General features: G+C 41.7%; 1 protein-coding gene across 1 annotated transcript; it reads left to right on the top strand.

Moving 5' to 3' along the window:
* The first annotated feature begins 1,590 nt into the window (after window positions 1–1,590).
* Window positions 1,591–19,023, top strand: il21r.1 (interleukin 21 receptor, tandem duplicate 1). The gene is made up of 9 exons (XM_061718543.1): window positions 1,591–1,667; window positions 2,492–2,598; window positions 2,952–3,066; window positions 4,268–4,458; window positions 5,763–5,893; window positions 7,808–7,985; window positions 9,412–9,493; window positions 14,427–14,520; window positions 18,031–19,023. Exons 2-9 carry the CDS (start codon window positions 2,538–2,540, stop codon window positions 18,781–18,783), a joined length of 1,605 nt encoding a protein of 534 aa, XP_061574527.1. The 5' UTR covers window positions 1,591–1,667; window positions 2,492–2,537; the 3' UTR covers window positions 18,784–19,023.
* Window positions 19,024–19,822: the final 799 nt, after the last annotated feature.

The raw sequence follows: 19,822 nt of genomic DNA, 5'->3' as shown, positions 1-19,822 counted from the left end.
TCTTGGTCTACTTATCATTGAATATACGAGGGGGTGCTTTTCACGGCAGGGGTGCTGAATACGGCACAACAATTTGCCTCTTCCACTAATATCTCTAACTCCAACTCGTCAAATTTCATTTTGCGCTTGCGACTATATCCTGCTTTCCATCCAGACTCCATGGCGCAAAGTTTGCGCGGCAAACCGTAAGACGCGCAACACCTCATTTAAATACTGCGGTTTGCACCTGTTATCAATTGCGCACGCAATCTTAGTTGATCACCCGCAAAACACACAACAACAGCACGCGCAAACTTTTTCAGTGCACACGCAATTTAGTACTCTTTATTTAGGATCTTAGTAAATCGGGCCCTTAGTTGGGCCAAGGCTATATTTTCCACAGCTTCAATCAAACGTTTCCAGCTCCTCACTTCTCAAAGCAGCTACGTAGCAAATGATTGCTTAAGAAATCATTAATTGAGGGTGGAACTATTTTAAAGTGTGCGCCTTACTTATGTAGTGGGCAGAAAGAAGTTGAGCTTGGTTGTTTACGGCACAAGAAAGCTAAGTCAGGAACGCCCACAGCGCTGCTGCGTGGAGGGCTTAAATTTCCATGCTACTTAACTCGGTGAATACTTACGGGGTGTAATTATTCTCCAAGTAAAGTAGCATGAAAATGTGGGGGATTTCGAGACAGGCTTTCATTTGCCTTTATTAAATGGCGATAGCTTAGATAGGTATGATAGTAGCTTACAGAAGTATGTAGTGAAAAGTAATTAGGTCCAAGAACAGAACCCTGTGGAACACCTTAACCATTCAGATTTCGTTTTGACTCCCCCAACTAAGCCTGAGAGTCCATGTATATTGTTCTCCCTGTGATGCTTGATTAATTCTGTTTGTGCCTGATGGAAAAAACAACAACAACAAAACAGGAAATATAAACACGTCTCTATACACTACAGCTGGTGGGGAGTGTCAGTCATCAGGTCAAGGAAAGAAGGTCCGTAGACCTGTTACCCCTTTTCCACCAAACCGTTCCAGGACTGGCTCTGGACCAGTGCTAAGTTTGGAACTGGGCACCCACTGGCCCAGAACCCACTGGCCCAGAACCAGCTCTGGAACCAGTTTGGTGGAAAAAGGATATGTGAGACCGGCTCTCATGTGATGAAACAAAGACTGAACTTCCACCAAAATCAAGAACCAGAGGTGACCCCAAAACCCATCTGCGCAGTGATGACGGTACCAATGTGGTGTGGGAGTGTTCTTCTGCAACGAGACCCCTGAGGATGCAGCAAAAGATGAACCTGCAGGTTGAAAAGTGTTCAGAAAGTGTTCAGGGTATCGGGCTAGGGCATACATTTGCATTTCAAATATATGCTAACATTTACTTTTGTTTCTTCTGTGAATAAACTAAAGAGATAGAAAAAAACACTTTCCACATGCTCTTTTTGAGGTCTTCTTTCTGTTTGGTGAATTAAGGGTGAAAGAAATGTATTTCCTGCTGTCTTTTTTTAGTCTGCTGAGCTGCTGAATATTCATAGCTTGTAAATAGATGTGGGATGGCCGACATCATACCGCCTCGACCACATCCTCAGTCACAGCCATGACGCCGTCATTGCAGCGTTCTTCCCCTCGGCGCTCCGTCAGCCTCCTCTCTGACTGAGCTGTGGGACTTTTCTGTGAAAAAGGTAAAGTTGTCTTCTATTACTGTTCAACTATGACAGATCATGTTAAGAAAATAGTCGTTTTAAGGTTTTTGTACATGATTTTTTGACTATTTAGTAGATGTACTGTTCTCTACTGTAGTCTCTCTTCATGATGATTATGATGATGATGATGATTAACACTTCTACAATCTTGAGAATCTTGCTTTATTATATCTAACATTTAGCAAATAGCAGTAAAGCAGTTTAACTTCTCATTCTTTCCTTGATTTTAACCACAAAGTTAACTCATAATGTCTCTATGGCCCGGTCTTTGTACGTTTTGACTGTATAGAAACGTAATTCCCGTCAGTTGTGTGAAATAAGACCTGGAAACAGGCATTGTGGCATAGAATTGTCAAATTGCTTTAATTAACCGTATGAATTGTTACAGATTACTTTTGTAATACTGTATTTGACCCGGTCTTTGTACGTTTTAGAAACGTACGTAGAATAGAAACGTAGTTCTTGCCATTGTAAGAATGAGATGTACCTGCTGTACTCTACTGCCCTTACTTTTTAACAACTTGTGCTTTTTATTAGTTTACCTCTTTTCTTATCATTTTATTTCATTTTATTTGTTATTTACTGTTTAATTCCGCTTTTATTGTTGATGTAAAGCACTTTGAATTACCTTGTGTTGAATTGTGCTATATAAATAAACTTGCCTTGCCTTGCCTTACAATCTTGAGCAGTTGCTTTATTATATCTAACATTTAGCCGCAAATAGTAGTGTAGTAGGCAGTTTAACTTCTCATTCTTTCCTTGATTTTAACAATAAAGTTAACTCATAATGTCTCTATGTTCAGCTTTACCTCCTTCCTCCTGTCCGCCCAGCGACTCGTAACGGAGTCCATGGCTCTGAAACCTGTTCTCCTCTTGTTCCTGTGGGTCCTTGGTCTCTCTGCTGATGGTGGTAAGCCGGCTCCTCTGATTCATCCTCCTCCTTCCCTGAATTCACTAACGTGCTTTTTTTAAAACGAGTTCATTAATGCCTCCATGTCCACATTTCTGAATTTCTTAGATTAACATTTTCTTAGATACTTGGACTTCATTTGATATTTTTCGGGTATAACTTTAACTTTTTTTGCATAATCGGCCAAATTGAGACCACATAATATTTGTTTTACCTTTTAAGGTGGATTATCTTCTATATTTTCCTTCCTGGGGCCTTTGGAGAGCTGTCTGAGCTCTGGTTCCATGTGGCACTTGCAGTGTTGAGGCCCGACTGTTTAAACTGGATGTGACTTGCTTTTTCCTTTTCTGCAGCAGCTGCATCTTTGTGCATCAATGTCACCTGCTCCACCGACTACGTTCAAACCCTCAACTGCTCCTGCTCAGACTCTGCACCATCACATCCTGTCGCTCTGAGCGTCGTCTGCAGGTAAAAGTTGCTCCGTCACCATTCCGGCCCGCCAGAGTGTTATCATGCACATCTATTGTAAATGGTGGCTCAGCAGTTTGCGGCTCCTTTTTATTTTTCCAATCTCACAGCTTATTCGTGATATTTGCGTCCATGAAGACGACCTTATGCATTAATTGGAATCAATGCAAGATTATTTTAGTTTCAAGAGTAAAAACAAAGCCTTTGCATAGAGGAAACTGTTTTACTTCATGTGTGATTTCCTGCCCAGGGCCCTGGTGGATGGAGATATTACAATACTAGTCATTCTAAGGGCTTTTACTTAGACTCAAACCTGAATTGGGTGTGCTGCTCAACCCGGTGCTCTATTTATTAATATATCTATTTTTTTTTTGATTGAATATAAATTGCTGAAACTAATAAATTATTTATAGAGTCAGGCACATTAAAATTCATAGATATTGTTTATTTAAAAAAATTAGAAATATTATTTCGAGTTAAGAATAAAAGCCTTCCTACTTGTATTCAACATTTCTTCAGATTAAAAGAAACAAATTATAATTTAAGAAGGCTATGGATCTTTGAAACATGTTATGTGAGGACTGATGTTAAATACAGATGTGTTTCATTTTTGGGAGTCAAATTATGGAATGGAATTTGTGATGAACTGAAATTATGTAGATCTCTGTTGAGTTTAAAAAAAAATATTGAAAGACAAAATAATTAAGGATTACAATGCAAAATGATTTTAATATAATTTAATTGTGCAGAGCGATTTAGAGTAAATTTTCTTTTCTTTCTTTTCTTTTGTATTCCTGATAAACTGGGTTATCGTTTGGTGTTATTGTTTATTGTGTGAAACTGATTAGTGTAAATATGTATGATAATGTTTCGTCAGTTACATGCACACAAGTTAAGTTGCATATAATGCAATGTAACCGGAATAAACTATTCATTCATTCATTCATTCTAAAACAACTCCGACTGTCTACAGTAGTGCACCAAGCACTTTGAACTCTGCGTATCCTTATGCACTTTTGAGTACGCAGCATTTTAGTTTTTAGCCTAGAGTCCTTATCTTTTAGTGTTTAGAGTTTTTAATGTTTTAATTGTTTTTATTGCTTGCTTTGAACCAGTGGCAATTAAATTTCATTCCACTTGTACTTGGACTTTTGGAATCACAATAAAGTGAACCTTGAACCTTGAACCTTGTTTGCTCCAGAGACGATGACGATGATCTTGACGTCAAGGGCAGCTGTGTCATCACACCTCCTCGGTCCTGGTGCTCCATCCACGAGGAGGATCTCACCGAAGTCGCATCGGTCGGCACAATGTGCACGACGACGGTGGAGGCCGGCGGGCCGGCGACGGCTAACGCCACCAAGTCCTTCACCTGGGAGCTGTGCAACGTGGGTAAGTTCACCTGCTGGCAACCAGTCAAGTTGGAGTTTGTCATTTCACACAAACTGAAGCCAGAGATACGGAAAAAGGTCGCGGCTTTCATTGTCAGCTGTGACTTTATTCAGATTCAGATTCAGATTCAAATGTTTTATTGTCATTATTAGGGATGGGAATTGATACGATTTTTACGATTCCAATTCCATTTTCGATTCTGCTTAACGATTCGGTTCTTTATCGATTCCCTCATCAATTCTCATTTGGGGAAAAAAGGAAAACATTGAGGCAAATGGCACTAATATGATAGGCATGTTCGGTAAAAAGTTACCTGCAGTAACGCATGCAGTCAGCCAAGGACATGCTGCTGCTGCTGCTGCTGCTGGGTTGAGAAGTACTGACGTTGGTCCGGAGTGGATTGAAATGCAACATTGATTGATTGTTATGGCATGTTGGTAATATTTCCTCCCTTTGATGAAATATTGACTTGGCAAGTATTGCAAGTTGTCTTGTTGTCGTCTTTTTTACTGAAATGTTACCGGACTGTCGAGCGTTTGATCACTTGGGCGCCGTGTTTATTATTAACTGCTGACTTATGCAACGTGCGTGATGACGTCATTCGTTCCCACTGGAATCGAAAAGCGAATTGTTTTGCAAAATTTCCAAACGATTCCAAGGAATTGAAACACTGGGAACCGGTTCTGAGCAAGAACCGATTCTCGATTTCCCATCCCTAGTCATTATACAAAATTAAAAGCAGCACAGAGTGGTGCTTTTTTAAGTAAAAAGTAGAAAAAGTATAAAATAAAATAGTACAAAATAAAATAGATAAAATAGAATAGACTCTGTAAACGGTATATATACAAAAAAATGTCCAACAGTGCAGCATTTATAGCTTCAAGTAGCAGCAGTCCGACTGTGGGGGGAGGGTTGTGTGTGTGTGATCATAAACAGTAGTCCTTTTAACCAAACTATGATTTATTTTAGAAAAATAAAACCAAAAAATAAAATGTGTAAATACTAAGTATCCGCTCACTGCAGGATTTAGGAGGGTAAGGTGCTGCCAATCAGATTCAGATTCAGACTTTATCAGCCACCTCCAGAAAGTTCTGAACTTTTCTTTAATTTCTCACGTTTCAATTTTGTTTTGAAAGTTCAAAAAGTCCAGAAAAACACACCGACAACTTCCCCTAACTGCTGTTTCGAGTCAGCGCTCCCCCCTTTGTCTTTATCCCCTATTGACACTAAACCTAAAAATACATTCAACTGTCACTTGTGTTGGCACCAGCACGGTTTCATTTTCACTTGTGTTGTGTTCACAGTGAAACCTCAGCCCCCTCTCAACGTGACGGTGGCCGACGCCGGCGGCTCCTACAACGTCTCCTGGCTCAGCGGCGACAGCGTCTGCCTCACGCACCGGGTTCGGATCAGAGCCACCGCAGACCTGCACAAGGTGAGGCCAGAGCCGAGAGCAGGGCCGGCCCAAGCCTCCATGGGGCCCAAGGCCAAATGTGATTCTGGGGCCCTCTATTACTGCCAATAATACTGATTATTGATCATTCACACACCCACTATAAACTTATTTCATGTTCTTCCCTATCATTACAAATACACCTGTAAAACTAGATGTAAGAACTTTTTGTTGTAGTTAGATTGTAATCCACAGTGATTAAGACCATGGAAGCAGAACAACAGATTAACAAATTTGCAGAAAAATCTTTCAATTCATATTTTGCAAAGTCAGCAACTGCCCCTACTGGCCACACAGAGAAGCAACAGATAAAAGGTCAGAGAGCTGCACAGTTGCAGCAGTGTTGTTTCCATCATCCTACTGTCAGCCTGGCATGTTTTTACCATCTATGGTTTTTAATCTGAAATGGGAGCAAATTCAGCTACAAGAGCGGCCTGGGGTTGATTTACACTTAATATTTAAAGTGATATAGTACTAAGTGTGATACTGAGTGTCATCTACAGTGTAGGCCTACTAAAAGAAAGAAAATAATCAAATAGATCATTTATAAACCATTTACTGTAGACACGTTATCTACTTTATTTTTGGTTTTAAATAAACTGCAACAGCAATGTGCAACAACAATTTGAAGTGGAACAACAACAATTAATTGCAATAACAAAGTACTACAAAAACTAGAACTATAATTAAAACTCAATTAACACTCAATTTAGATAAATAGTACCTTGTCAATATGTTCTTCATATAAGAATAAATTCAAATGCACAAAGACAGACATTATTAAATAGAATAAACAAATAAAATCAAACAAATAGCACTGAGAGGCAGTAGTCAACATGCCAGCAGTAGTCTACTCTAGTTTGTTAACATAATATTGTTTACGTCATAATATTAATTATTGTGTTTTTGTACAATAACATACCTTTGATAATGTATGAATCATCACTCACACATACATTTTTTTTATATATTTATCTCATTTATTTATTTATTTATTTAACTCTTGTAACCCTAGTTGTCACAGGGCCCTAAGCAGCCGCTTATTCGCTTATTCCTTTTTTTTTTCTACTTGCTGTTTTTAAATCGTTTTATTCTCTTTTTACCTATGTCTTGACTTTTTATCCTTTTATCTCTTATCTTGATTTTATTTTATTTCTGCTTCCTTTTTAATTATAAATCTGTAGCACTTTGAGATTTGCAGTAATGTAAAGTGCATTATAAATAAAATGTATTATTATTATTAGGGCCTTCGCACTGTAAGTGCAAAGGCCCTAATAATTGTATCTGTAGGAGATGTTTTTATTATTTTATTAAAAACTTCGCCCCCTAGAAAACTTCGGGCCTCAAGCCCCACAATACAGTTTGACATACATGCACGAAAATCGGTACACACCTGTATCATGTCGCAACTTAAAGAAAAGTCTCCTGGCACCATGGCCGAAACCATTTTGAATTAATCCTGTAATTTTGGCGCAATTTATGCCATTTCTTCGGCCGTTAATGCAGCCCGAACCGTAACGTGCACCCAGGTGTGTTACACATCAAAATGTGCGTCTAGATCCTGCGACGATGGGCATGACTTTTCTCAGTCAAAAGCGTTACCGTGGCGACGATAGACGCCAAAAAGCGCGCCCCCCCCCCTTCATCTGATTGGTCGATATTTGATAGTTCCTATTTTCTGCCATAACTTTTGAATAGTTTGACATAGAGAGACGTGTCATCTGACTTAGTTTTGAGTCCTTGACTTTTATTGGTCAAAATTGCACGTGCGAGGGCCTGTTCCTCGCTGCTTGCAGCTTTAATTATTATTATTATTGCCTTGGGCCGGCTCTGGCCGAGTGCTCAGCTGCATGTTGGATCTTCACAAATCCTTCCTGTGTTTCCTGACGCTCGCAGGAGCCGCTTCACCTGCTCGAGTTGGACGGAGGACACGTTCGGCTGGACCGGGAACGTCTGGAGCCGCGGGTCGGCTACACGGTGGACGTCCGGGCCAAACTGTGTCCCGGGTATCACATCCAGGGCCCGTGGAGCGAATGGAGCTCGGCCGCAGCGTTTCTGACAGACGACGACAGAGGTAGAAGAGGACAGTGTCCATATCATATTTTTTGGGTTTTGCGCAATGCACTACTTTTTATTTTTGCTATGATGGGAAATTTAAGTTATTTTTGGGTTTTGAGCTCTGTGCCTTTCTTTATTTCGCTATGTTAGGATATTTGAGTTTACTGATAATTCATTTCAAAGTCTTGAACTTTGCTCTTTTGTATTTGCTGTAACCAATGTAAGGTACCAGTAAAAGGGGTAGGTATATATAAGCTTTGCTTCTACCTACACCCTTTCGGTTACAAATGTACTGAAATAAACATTCAAACATAATACCAGTATCAACATTATGCACTTCTGTCTACGATGGTTAAAAGTTGAGGACAGAATGAATGCTGCACATCTGTTCTCAATATAGAAGGTTTTACAATCCAAAACATTATTTATATCAGTACAATCAGTTAAGACACACTCTAGAGTCGTATACATAGGCTACGCCACTAGACGGGCAACAAAGGGCTGGTTTTCACTTCCTAAGCCAGACACTAATTTTCTAAAGCATACAGCAGAATATAGATCAATGAAATCATGGAATTCTTTACCACTGCCTATGACTAAGGCCACGTTTACACATAGCCGGGTATTTACAAGAACGGATATTTCCCCCTTTACGTTTTGAAAAATACCATCATTTACACAAACCCGCACAAATACGCTGTTACGGTGCTATGAGCAGCCAAACCTACAGGGGGCAGTGTAACGAGAAGCATAAAGTCATGCTAGCCAATCGGAATCCTGGAAAAAAACATCAACAAATGACACGAGTAACTACAGTGGCCAAACAAATTGTATGACGCTGGTGACGTTGCTGTCGCATAATGTGACGTTCTGAAGCCTAAATGTCCGTTTCTCTCTGTTTACAAGCAAACGTGAAGACGGAGTTTTTGCAAATCTCCACTTTAGCCGGAGTTTTCAGAAATTATCGTTTTTGGTGACTTTTCGTGTTTAAACGAACGGCCAAAACGCATGAAAACACCACCGATTTTGCTATGTGTAAATGGGGACTAAATGAACACAGAAATCAATATTCAAAAAGCAAATTAAGAAACACCTTGGAATATCATATGTATAGGATACCAGACACGCACACACGTATACAGATACATATACATACTGGACCGGGTAAGGTGTAGATGATGTTTTACTGTATATTGGAATGTTTCATGTACAGTATGTTTTTTTTTGCTTTAAGATAACTATTTACATGTACGGTAAAGTTTAATGTAGGTTTGTCGTGTTATTTCGTTTTTTTCTTAATGTCTTGTTTTTAACTTTATGTTCTAAATGTATTGTTTTTTAATGTGCGCCCCAGTAAGACTAGCTGTGTTTAAGGGCATAGCTAATGGGGATCATTACAAATAAAGGCGTTATCAGCTTAATGTTTTTACATCCCTTTCCAGGAATGGAGACGTCGTGGCTATACGTCTCGGTGCCCGTCGTTTTCGTCCTCGTCTTCCTGGTAATGGGATACCTACATAAACCGTGAGTACTTTTCAACACAAGAGTTTCCACTGTTTTCGATTTGAGTTTTCAGATTTGTCACATCTGAGTTCACTTATGACTGAACAAACTATTTTAAGCATTCAGTTCAGTTCAGTTCATATTTATGAGCAACATTTTTACAACATAAGTGACCTGCGTGCAGCAGAAAATTACCTTTAACAGTAGACGTGGAGGTTCAATATTCAAATTAATTCATTAACACTCGAAAGGGAGTGGGAAGAAGAAAACGTATTTAATCCCACCCCTGTTTCTCATCAATAACTTGACAGATTTTTAAGGCTTCCTCCTGTCTAAGCATTTCAACCAGAACAATGAACAAAAGACCTATATCAAATTATAATAAAATTATTCTACAGTATTTGCATTTCATAACCACAATGTGTGTAAAATTAGGAACAATGTATATTGTCACCACGGGTGACAGTTAACTGTTTCCTTACATTTATAATACATACCAGTGATGGTAAGAACAACAGTACCAGCAGGTAATGGATAATATATACCAACTTAATGAGGAACAACAAGTACAGCATTAAAATAAAACTAAGTAAAAAGGGGGGAAAAGACACGTTTGGCGCTTATTTTACTTCCTAAACTCCTGCACAACCATAGTCCTGGTTAACTGCAGACTAATAACTTGGAGTGGAGTCTGAATAAACCATAAGGTTGTGCCGTCTTCCAGTAAATGCTCAGCAAGGCGTCTGTCTGCATTAATCTATGCTTTTCCTGGCATCACCTCCCACATGCAGAAAACCGCTGCAGCGGCGTACGTGCAGCGACACTCTGCACTGAGCCGGCGAGCAGAGGAAGTCCTGCAGCCTCACAGAGCTGAGAACATGCCGCTTACTTAAAGCCTCGTCTCTGCAAGATACAAACACGAGCTCAGACCTGTAAAAGAACTCTGTACGTGTACGTGTGTTGCTGTTTTCTTTTCACTCGGAGGTCGTGTCGCAGTTTCCTTTAGTTCAGTGCGAGGAGAACATGCATTTTTAGTTAGTGGCATCTTTTGCATTCTGGTCGATGTACAGTAGCCTTAACTTCATGTAAAACAAGAGCAATACCATTTCTCCACAAGAGGGTTCATGCGTGAGACCATACAGAGTTGGACGGGTTTGAATTTGAAACTCATACCGCTTTTCCACCAAACCGGTTCCAGTGCTGGTTCTAGTTCACAACTCGTTCAACTTGAGAACCAGCTGAGAACCAGTTTGTTTTTCCACAGCTCGGGTGCTAAGAGGAGCCACGTCATTACGTTGCTGCAAACCTCAGTTATGTCGCTGCGTTTGCGTTTGTATCAAAGAAAACGTTGAAGCAACAACAAGGTATTTGCTCTAATACGGACTTGGTCCACGTAGCTCCTCCGTGGACACATCCTGAAGCTCTGGCCTGCAGACATGCACAGAAGAGGAAAGGAGGGGGCAGACCAGGGCAGGGCTGAAGCTTGTCTGCTAATAGGAAAAGTTGCAGATCATCAACTGACCACTGGGGCTGCATCTGACAACTTCAACGTCTTGGTCTCTTGATACCCCTTTTCCACCAAACCTGTTCCAGGGCTGGTTCTGGTTCTGGTTCTGGACCAGTGCTGAGTTTGGAACCAGGTTTTATGTTTCCACTGACAAACCGGTTCCAAGGTAGCACCAACTCTTTGCTGGGCTAGAGGAAAGAACCGCTTACGTAAGCGGAGGGGGGGGGGGGGGGGTTAAGACCTACAGCAATAGGCAGACTGGGAGACGGAGAGAATTAATCTGGATGCAGCAAAGCAGCAGTGGTCTGAGGAGGAGACAACCTGTCTTTTATACCCCTTTTCCACCAAACCGGTTCCCGGGCTGGTTCTGGGCCAGCGACGTAACTGACGTTTGCAGCAATATAATGACGTTGCTCCCCTTAGCACCCGAGCTGTGGAAAAGCAAACTGGTTCTCAGCTGGTTCCCAAGTTGAACAAGATGTGAACCACAACCAGCACTGGAATTGTTTCCCCAGAGGAAACGCGTGCGCTGGGGGGCCCTCCGGACTCTTAAAGTCTGGATAATATAATAACAATAATAATAATAATAATAATAATAATAATAATACCCCGGGACGGTATCAGGTTCACAGCTAAATCTGCCAGCGCATCGGGGGATTTTGTTGTGTGCATGTGGCCAAAATCAACTACTGCAACTACTCATCAAGATGAAATATTTTCCAGGGAAATCCACGTAATTTTCAGGTAAACCCTCTGAGCACATGACAAAGACACTGCTGAACAAGAACAGTGCTGCAGGTTCTGGACTGGCCTGGACTCAGAAGACGTCAGCTCTTAGTCTTTTTCTGGTCTCGAGTCCTCCATGAGCTGCTCGCTGACCTTCGAGACTCTGTGTGACTCTGCAAAAGTTTAAAAATGTACTGTTCCATGCACGAAAGACCTGAAATGCAGGAATTAATGTACATTAACGAATAAGATGAAGCCGATGAGTCAAATATCTTGTGATGGTACCATCCTCAAAGAGACACGAGCAGGACAGTGAGGACGTGTCTAAGGGAGCCAACAGGGGCCAGATATTCGGTTTAAAAGCAGTTTAAAGCATCAAATTTAGATGCTTGTCGGTTTTCTTTAGATAAACATCTGATATCCAAAGTAAGGTTGCCAACCATCCCTTGATAAACGGAATCGTCCCGTATTTATAGACTAAAGTAGTTTCTGAAAAGGGACGCACTTTGTCCCGTATTACTGTGAGAGTCAAAAGTTTGGCATTGAGCTGTTGAGTTCACAAGTTATTTTTTTCTGTTTTACTACAACTCTAGCCTACTGTCATGGCCTTTAAGGCACAAATATGTTTACAAGTTTTCTACAGACTTTCTGTTTGCACTTTTGTTGCACTAAAAATGTGTACTATTACAGCATGGATGTTCTGCTTTCTATCTATTGTTTTATATAAATTTATACATTTTAAGTTAAGCGGGACAGGTTTCTGTTTAAGAAAGATACTTAATTTATCGAGTTCATTTTGTTATTTTGTATTAAAGTGAATGCTGGATAATAATTTGTTTTCCATGTGTTCATGGCATTCAAAAATATGCATCTAATTCAATTCTGGTTCGAGTCAAATAGTTAAAAAAAACGTTTCACTCTCAAAAGAAGGGGCTAAAAAATTTCACCACGCCAACAAGGGTGAAGGCAATCTGGTTGGCCGGCCCTGCCGATGAGGTGTCCCTTATTTATTTTTCAGGGAGTTTGCAACCCTAAACCAAATACAGCGTAAATTAGACGCGTTAACGTCCTCTAGCTGTCTGAGTCTGAGCTCCTCTGCAATGACAAGCTCAGATCTGCGTCTGACTCACAACTTCAGCTCCATTACATGTGATGCTTCACATGAAAGCCGCCTCGCACCACCAGAGTTGCTGGTTCTGATAAAGCCGCTGCCTTGCTCTGGCCGCGGCGTCCTGCGCGGAAAGCGGATTCATTTCCACCCAAAGCTCAACCCTGCACCCAGTAATAAACAGCATTCATCACCGTCTGGAGGCTTTTTTTTTCGTTTCTCTTTCTCAGCAACTCATTTCACTTTTTTTTTTCATTGAAAATTCTTGAATTTACAAACAAACAAGGCACATCAAAGCTGGCATGTAGCAAGAACATTAGAAAAGGCCTGTACTGAGTGGACAAATTAATGAAATAGGAAATAGAAAATAAGGAACAAAAAAATAAGACTTAAATTGAATAAATACATGTTCTAAACATCATAAATATTATGAAAAAATAACAACAAAGCTGACTCAATACAGCGATTCAAGTACTAGTAGCTGTAACGTTTTACAGTGGAACCTGTCCGGACATGTTTATCATTTAAATGATATTTCAGGCTGGAGCAGCTCCGGTGAGAGGAAAATTCTTCTTTATAAAATGTACAAATCACCACTTTCTTGTTGATAGTCCCGTCTTCTTTCTTTTTATACATAAACTGGCCGTTCAAAGGCCCTAACAAAGATTTGCTGGCCTGCTCCCCTGAGTCGCGTCCACGTCTGTCACCCTGCTTTGTTAGTTTGACTAGTAGCAGCAGGTGGGAAGTGAGCTGGCCTACGGTTCCTCAATGGGCCAAATTTAAAATGCATTTTGCCACTCATAATTAATTTTCATAACGCGTTAATTAGAAGTGTAACTAATTAATCCAGTGTTTTTCAATCCTGATCCCCTGGTCCTCAATTCCTTGTCCTGCATGTTTTAGGTCAGTGATTCCCAACCTGTGGGCCCACCAGGGGGGAGGGAGGGAGGTATTGCAAGTGGGCCGCCAAATCATTTCCAAAAAAGTATATTTTTTGGTGGGGGGGGGGGGGGGGTATAATTATATAAAAATATACACAATAATGTTTTAAATGTTAAAACTCAGTTATGTTTAAAATGATATTAAAAATGTTTAAATATTATTTTCATTATTTTGTTTTGTTTTCATTCAAGTATTAGACATGTGACAAGCAAATGAGCTAAAGGAGCTTTTGTTATCAGTCGGACCACTTTTCAGCGGGACTGCATTGCACTTGACTTATTTACGTTTGATGCTGATACCTGAAACTGGAGTATAAAAATGAATAGCTGGCTAGCAACAGGGGGAATTAAAAAGTTCGGAGGTGGGCCACGAACATTTTTGAGACATAAAAGTGGGCCCTGAGTTGGAAAAGGTTGGGAACCACCGTTTTAGGTGTTTCCCTGCACCAACACACCTGATTATAATGAATGGTCCTAATTAGCTTGTCACCAAGGTCTGCACAACTATGTTGATGACACAGGTACTTTTATCACGGTGTGTTGAAGCAGGGAAACATCTAAAACATGCTGGACAGGGGCCCACGAGGACAAGGATTGAGAAACACTGAATTAATCTAATTAACACGCTAAACTGACAGCCCTAATACATACATTACTTTTCTCCATTTTCAGGTGCTGGCTGAACAAGTTTAGGATGATGACGTACGTCCCGGACCCGAGCGAGTTCTTCCGGCCCCTGGAGGACCGCTACGGCGGGAACTTCAAGGTACGACAAAGCCTTTTCCTTCTTCCTTTTTATTCTTTCTCTTTTCAAATCAGTGTGTTTTTAGTTTCTAAATCAATGCAGCAGGTGTGGCCCCAAAGGGAGGTGGGGGGGGGGTGACTTTCAGCACACCTGGGCCCTGAGCGCCGGGACTTTCCCTGCGCGCCGTTTCAGGGACTCCGTGACGCGGATGAGTCAGTGTGCAGGGGCTTCTGGAGACTTTAATCTGCCCGCGGCAGATTAAAGTGGGTAGATATTTGTGTATGACACCCGGACCTGTTCCACCGCTGCTGGAAAATACCCAACCCCCCCCGGCGCACGCGCGTTTCGGGTCTTATCTGCCCGCAGTGAAACTGTGGGGAAACTGTGGTTTAAAGTTGTTGTTTTTTTTTAATCTACCTTCATTCTTCATCTCCCTCCACCTTTTTGTATTTTCCCCTCATTTAAATTGTTCTCTGTTTCTTTTTCATGTGAATAGAATAAAAAAACAGCAGTTGCAGATGACGTTTATAGATATCTGAAGACAGACAGCTGTCACTCTTACGACTTTAAAATAACTCTGGATTTATTAATAGAAGGCGATTAGATCTGCTTTTTTTATTGACAGATATATACAATAAAGGTACAAAATTTCAGAATAAAATGCAGTTACAAATTAAGGACAGTAAATTATGTATCAAAATAAAATAGAAGGCTTTAGGTTTAAGGAGGAAATACAAAAAGCAAAACAAAAGATCAGGAAATATCATATTTTTCACATAGGCTTCTCGTTTTAACTGCTTTGTTTATGCTCTGTTAAAGACTGTCTGAATACGATATTAATATAGCTTTGAGAAAAATGATATTTGGACATTGGCTAGCAAATTTAGTACAGTGAATATGATATTTAGCAATAATTAAGAGAAGGTTGATTAAATATACTTTGTCTGGGCTTGTCATATCATTTTTTGATACACCAAATAGTACATGTTGAATGCTCAACTTAAAGGAAGAATCAACTTTAGCATTTATAAAATGATTAAGGTCAATCCAGAGAAGATGAGTATATGTGCAGATTAGATCTGCTTTTTTTCCTCTCTTTTTATGTGCTGTGACGTCATGTGGCCCTCTTGTGTTGCGCGTAAAGATCCAATCAGGGGCGTCAAAGTTTCCACTGGAGTCTGAAAAAGGTCACGACCGTCAGGAACAATTAAAAAGTAAAAAAATGCGTGGAATAAAACAGCTTCCAGACACCTCCAGCCTCTCGACCACCGAATGTCAGACAAACAACTCTCAACAGACGGAGGAGGAGGAGAGTTCTTGCTCTCCGTCCCTCACTGTTTCCTATAAAAGCATAGGCCATGAACTCTCTTCCTCTGGTGTTTATTAGGAGTTAATCGAGTGACTCAGTGTCTGAGTAAGAACACTTTAGCCTTTCTGACTCGTGTTTTGGTAAATCACATGTGTCACCAGGGATTTCAGCATTTCTGGAGGATTTTAGTCAGGTAGAAAGAGACGCGTTGACAATATTTTGCTTTATTTTAGTTCTTATTCCACAAGTATTTTGTGTAAAAGTTAAAAATAAACCTGTATCAGTGTTTTGGGAAGTCTGAATAGAGAACTGCCACTAGTTTCTTTAGTTTGAGTGCAGTTACTCAGATTTCCACCAGGGGGCGCTGCTGCAGCAAAGAAGGGAAGCCGCCTGATCCGCTCCGTGCAGGCTGTCAACAGGGCAGCCCTTAAAGATGTCAGGAAATACAGATAAAAAAAGGCCTTTGGTTTTTTTTCCTCTTTCTTCTTTCTTTTATCTTAGATTTAAGATTTACTTATGTGCTTTTCCAAATCAACGTTAGGCCATCAAGCCCTTTCCACACAGCTTCACTTTTGATCTACAATCCCTTACCATGAAAAGTAAAATCCTAGGAAAGAAATAATAGTTTCATTATTTAGTTTCTTCTACTTAACTTATCAATGCAAAAGATTATACATGTAAATATGAAACTGTAAAGTCTTTTTTTTTTTTACATTTGACTGCAAATTGTGTTTTCCAGCTGACTGAGTTTCTCTTTCAGAAGCTGAAGAGATTTCTCACACTCGTGGTTCAGAGTGTTTGAGCTTTTCACAACTTAGCAACAAGGCGATGCCTGAAACTTTTTTTTTTTTTTGTTTTCATGTCAGGATGTGGTGTCTTTGGCGTCAAGACTTTTAATCCATGCTTATCTAGGCATCACCTTCCTGCGTTAGGGCTAAAGTTGACCACAGAGGTATTGCATCTCAGCTGCATGTTACAGTTGCTTCAAAGGCTTGTGCATTTTTGAGGGATTTGTGCATGACTGATTGAGTTTACATGAGTTTAAGTAAAGGCCGTTTCCAGTCAATATTGCAGTCAATAACCGTTTTCTAACCGGAATATTAGCAATAACCCGGTTGCGCACGGCCATGTAAACACCAATAACCTCTTTGAATAACCGGAATTTGCTCATATTCCGGTTTTTTAAAACCCAAAAATGACCCCTGGGTTACTCCTTTTCTAACCCGAGTACTTGGTCATGTATACGCCTAACGGGATAGGCGTATACATGACCAAATCAAGCCGGGGACGCTGTGGGCGCTGAAGTGCGTGTTAGTTCCCCCATGACTTCAGTGCCCACACCCTGGGTGGGGTTGGTGAAAGGATCTTTCTGTGTGGAGTTTGTATGTTCTCCCCGTGTTCCCTTGGTTAGCAATATGAGCTACCCTCACAAAAACATGCACACAGTCCTGGGCTATACATGCCCCCTCTGGCCAGCCGGGGCGCCAGATGGGGTGGGGAGGATCCGGCCGGAATAACGTGATCCTTCCACGCGCTACGTCCGGCCAGAGAATCCTCACCCTGTCTGGTGAAAAGATGCGGCCTGCTCACTCCTCAGGTTAAGGAGGAGACCTGAGCTCAGTGCAGGGCCCTCCCAGGGTTGGTAGAGGATGGCAATGCCCAGGACTGTTAGGTAGGAGCACTGGGTGATAAAAATGGGGAAAAAACCGGGATAAAAAAAAAAAAAAACGAAAAAGAAATTAAAGTGATGAGGACACTGAACTATATGATTTGACGGTTTAACGTTAGCTACCCAAAAATCCAACATTACCTGATACAAAATGGGAACCACAAATCCATGTTTTGGTGCCGAGTTGGTTCTGCGAATTGCAGCGATCCATTTGTCTCTCTTAATTTATTTTTCGGTAGTCTGTAAAACGATAATTCCGATTTCTTGCTAAATCTATGAGTACAGTTGGTAGCACAACAGCTCTTTCCCATTTTAAATGTTTTCCAGTTACTCAAACTGAAAGTTTACGCTGCCAATCAGTCTTTCTGCCACTCAGTCTTTCTGCCACTCAGTGGGCGTAACCCGCTGTGAAGTCGCATCGGTGACGTCATGCACATTCCCTCTATTGCTACTCAAAGTTTTTTTTTATGGTCTCAGCAACATGATTTAACGGATGTTTACGTATTCCTCGCAGCTCAAGATGACATTAACCCTTCCACTTGTTCTCCCGCAGGATTGGGTGAAGCCTGCGTTCAACGAGTGCGACTACGTGAAGATGAGCACAAGCGCTCAGATGATGAGCAGGAAGAAGTACGACATCCTGAGGTGGAGCAATGAAAACTACGCCGGCGCCGACGGGGAGGTGAAAGAAGGGGGTCAGTTCCTCGGCGGGCTGCAACCCCCCGGCGGGCTGCTGCTGGACCCCCGGGAGGCGGGCAGCTCCGAGGGCGCCGGCCAATCCACGGGACACATCTCCATCCACACCGTCACCATTTCCGGGGAGAGCTTCGGGGAGGGAGACACGTCGCAGAGCTCCCTCCGGAGCTACAGGGACGGAGAGAGCTTCGGCTCAGACCGGGTCGGCTACGACCTACAGGAGCCGCCGGCGTCCCGGATGGACGAACAGAGCAGGATGTTGCCTCAGCGCCAAAACCAACTGGCCGATGACTTGCTGATAGAGGAGAACATGAACTTTCATCCGGAGGCCCAGTTCATGGAGGCGGAGCGGGTCTCGCTGGACTCGTTTGTGTCCAACGAGCAGTCCGAGGACGGCTACCCCCACGTGGACCTGGACACCGTGGACAGCGGCTTCGGCGAGTGCGGCAGCCCCGGGGTCTCGGACTCGAACCGAGCCGAGCTCATAGACTCCTTCCTGGAGAACAAAAACACAAACTCCAACTACGTCAAGCAGTGGATGATATGCAGCACGATCCACGAGGACGCGAGCGGCGGGAAGGACGAAGTCGAGGACGCGCAGAAACTCTAGCGTCGGACAAAAAAACTTCTCAGTTTGTACAGTTGTGGTTTAAGGATGTTGTAAAGTTATGTTTATAGTCCCATTCCTTTGTTTTAAAAGGTTTTCAGCGTCAGTTTTGCTTTTAACTCCACGATGCATCATATCTGCTGCACGACTCTCTGAGACCTGTCCTGCACCTACAGACACCTGTGGACAGTTAAAACCATACAAATGAGCATTGTTGTGGTCAGTAAATTGCGTACTGTAAATGTGCACGATAATAAATATGATACAATAAAATTGTTAATAGAAAAAGGATGAATATTTAATTCTGTTGAGGCCTCTTTTTCTGTGTTCTGCGTTGCTAAGGGAACACGCCCACCTCATGTCAGTCACACTTATGCTAAAATATGATGCTAATTCATCTTACTTTACAACCATTCTCATCAAGTCTGTCCAAACCTCCTTATTTCAATATTCGCTACCAAGCTGACATGACTAACAGAGCTCCGTTGAGATGCTCAGCCACGTAGCCCGCCGCGAGCAGAGGTTAAACTTGTCCGGCATAAGAACTGCTGGTTTCTACAATGATCCGCCTGGGGGCTGATCCTCTTCCAAATCCATAATCCAAATGATCCAAAGTATATTTGTTTGTTTTGTAACCAGGCTATGAATATTTTTGATTGATAGAGAGAGAGAATGGGGATGACTGACATGCAGCAAAGGTGCGCAGGCCGGGATTCCAACCTGCGACCGCTGCAAGAGGACTGTAGCCTCAGTATATGAGCCGCTGCTTAACCCACTGTGCCACTGAGCGGCACTTTTAACCCTTTTCCACCAAACTGGTTCCAGTGCTGGTTCTGGTTCACAACTCGTTCAACTTGAGAACCAGCTGAGAACCGGGTTGGTTCTCCATAGCTCAGGTTCTAAGGGGAGCCACGTCAGTCACATCGCTGCGTTTGCGTGAAAGTTGCAGAAACAACAAGGTATTTCCTCTAATAGGACTTGGTCCACGTAGCTCCTCCGTGGACACATCTCTAAAAGACAGGTTGTCTCCTCCTCAGACCAC

This window comes from Cololabis saira, chromosome 3 (genome assembly GCF_033807715.1).
Source record: "Cololabis saira isolate AMF1-May2022 chromosome 3, fColSai1.1, whole genome shotgun sequence".
In the NCBI taxonomy this organism is placed as follows: Eukaryota; Metazoa; Chordata; class Actinopteri; order Beloniformes; family Belonidae; genus Cololabis; species Cololabis saira.
Note: the sequence above shows the minus strand (reverse complement) of the source record. Positions and strands in the feature narration are given on the sequence as shown.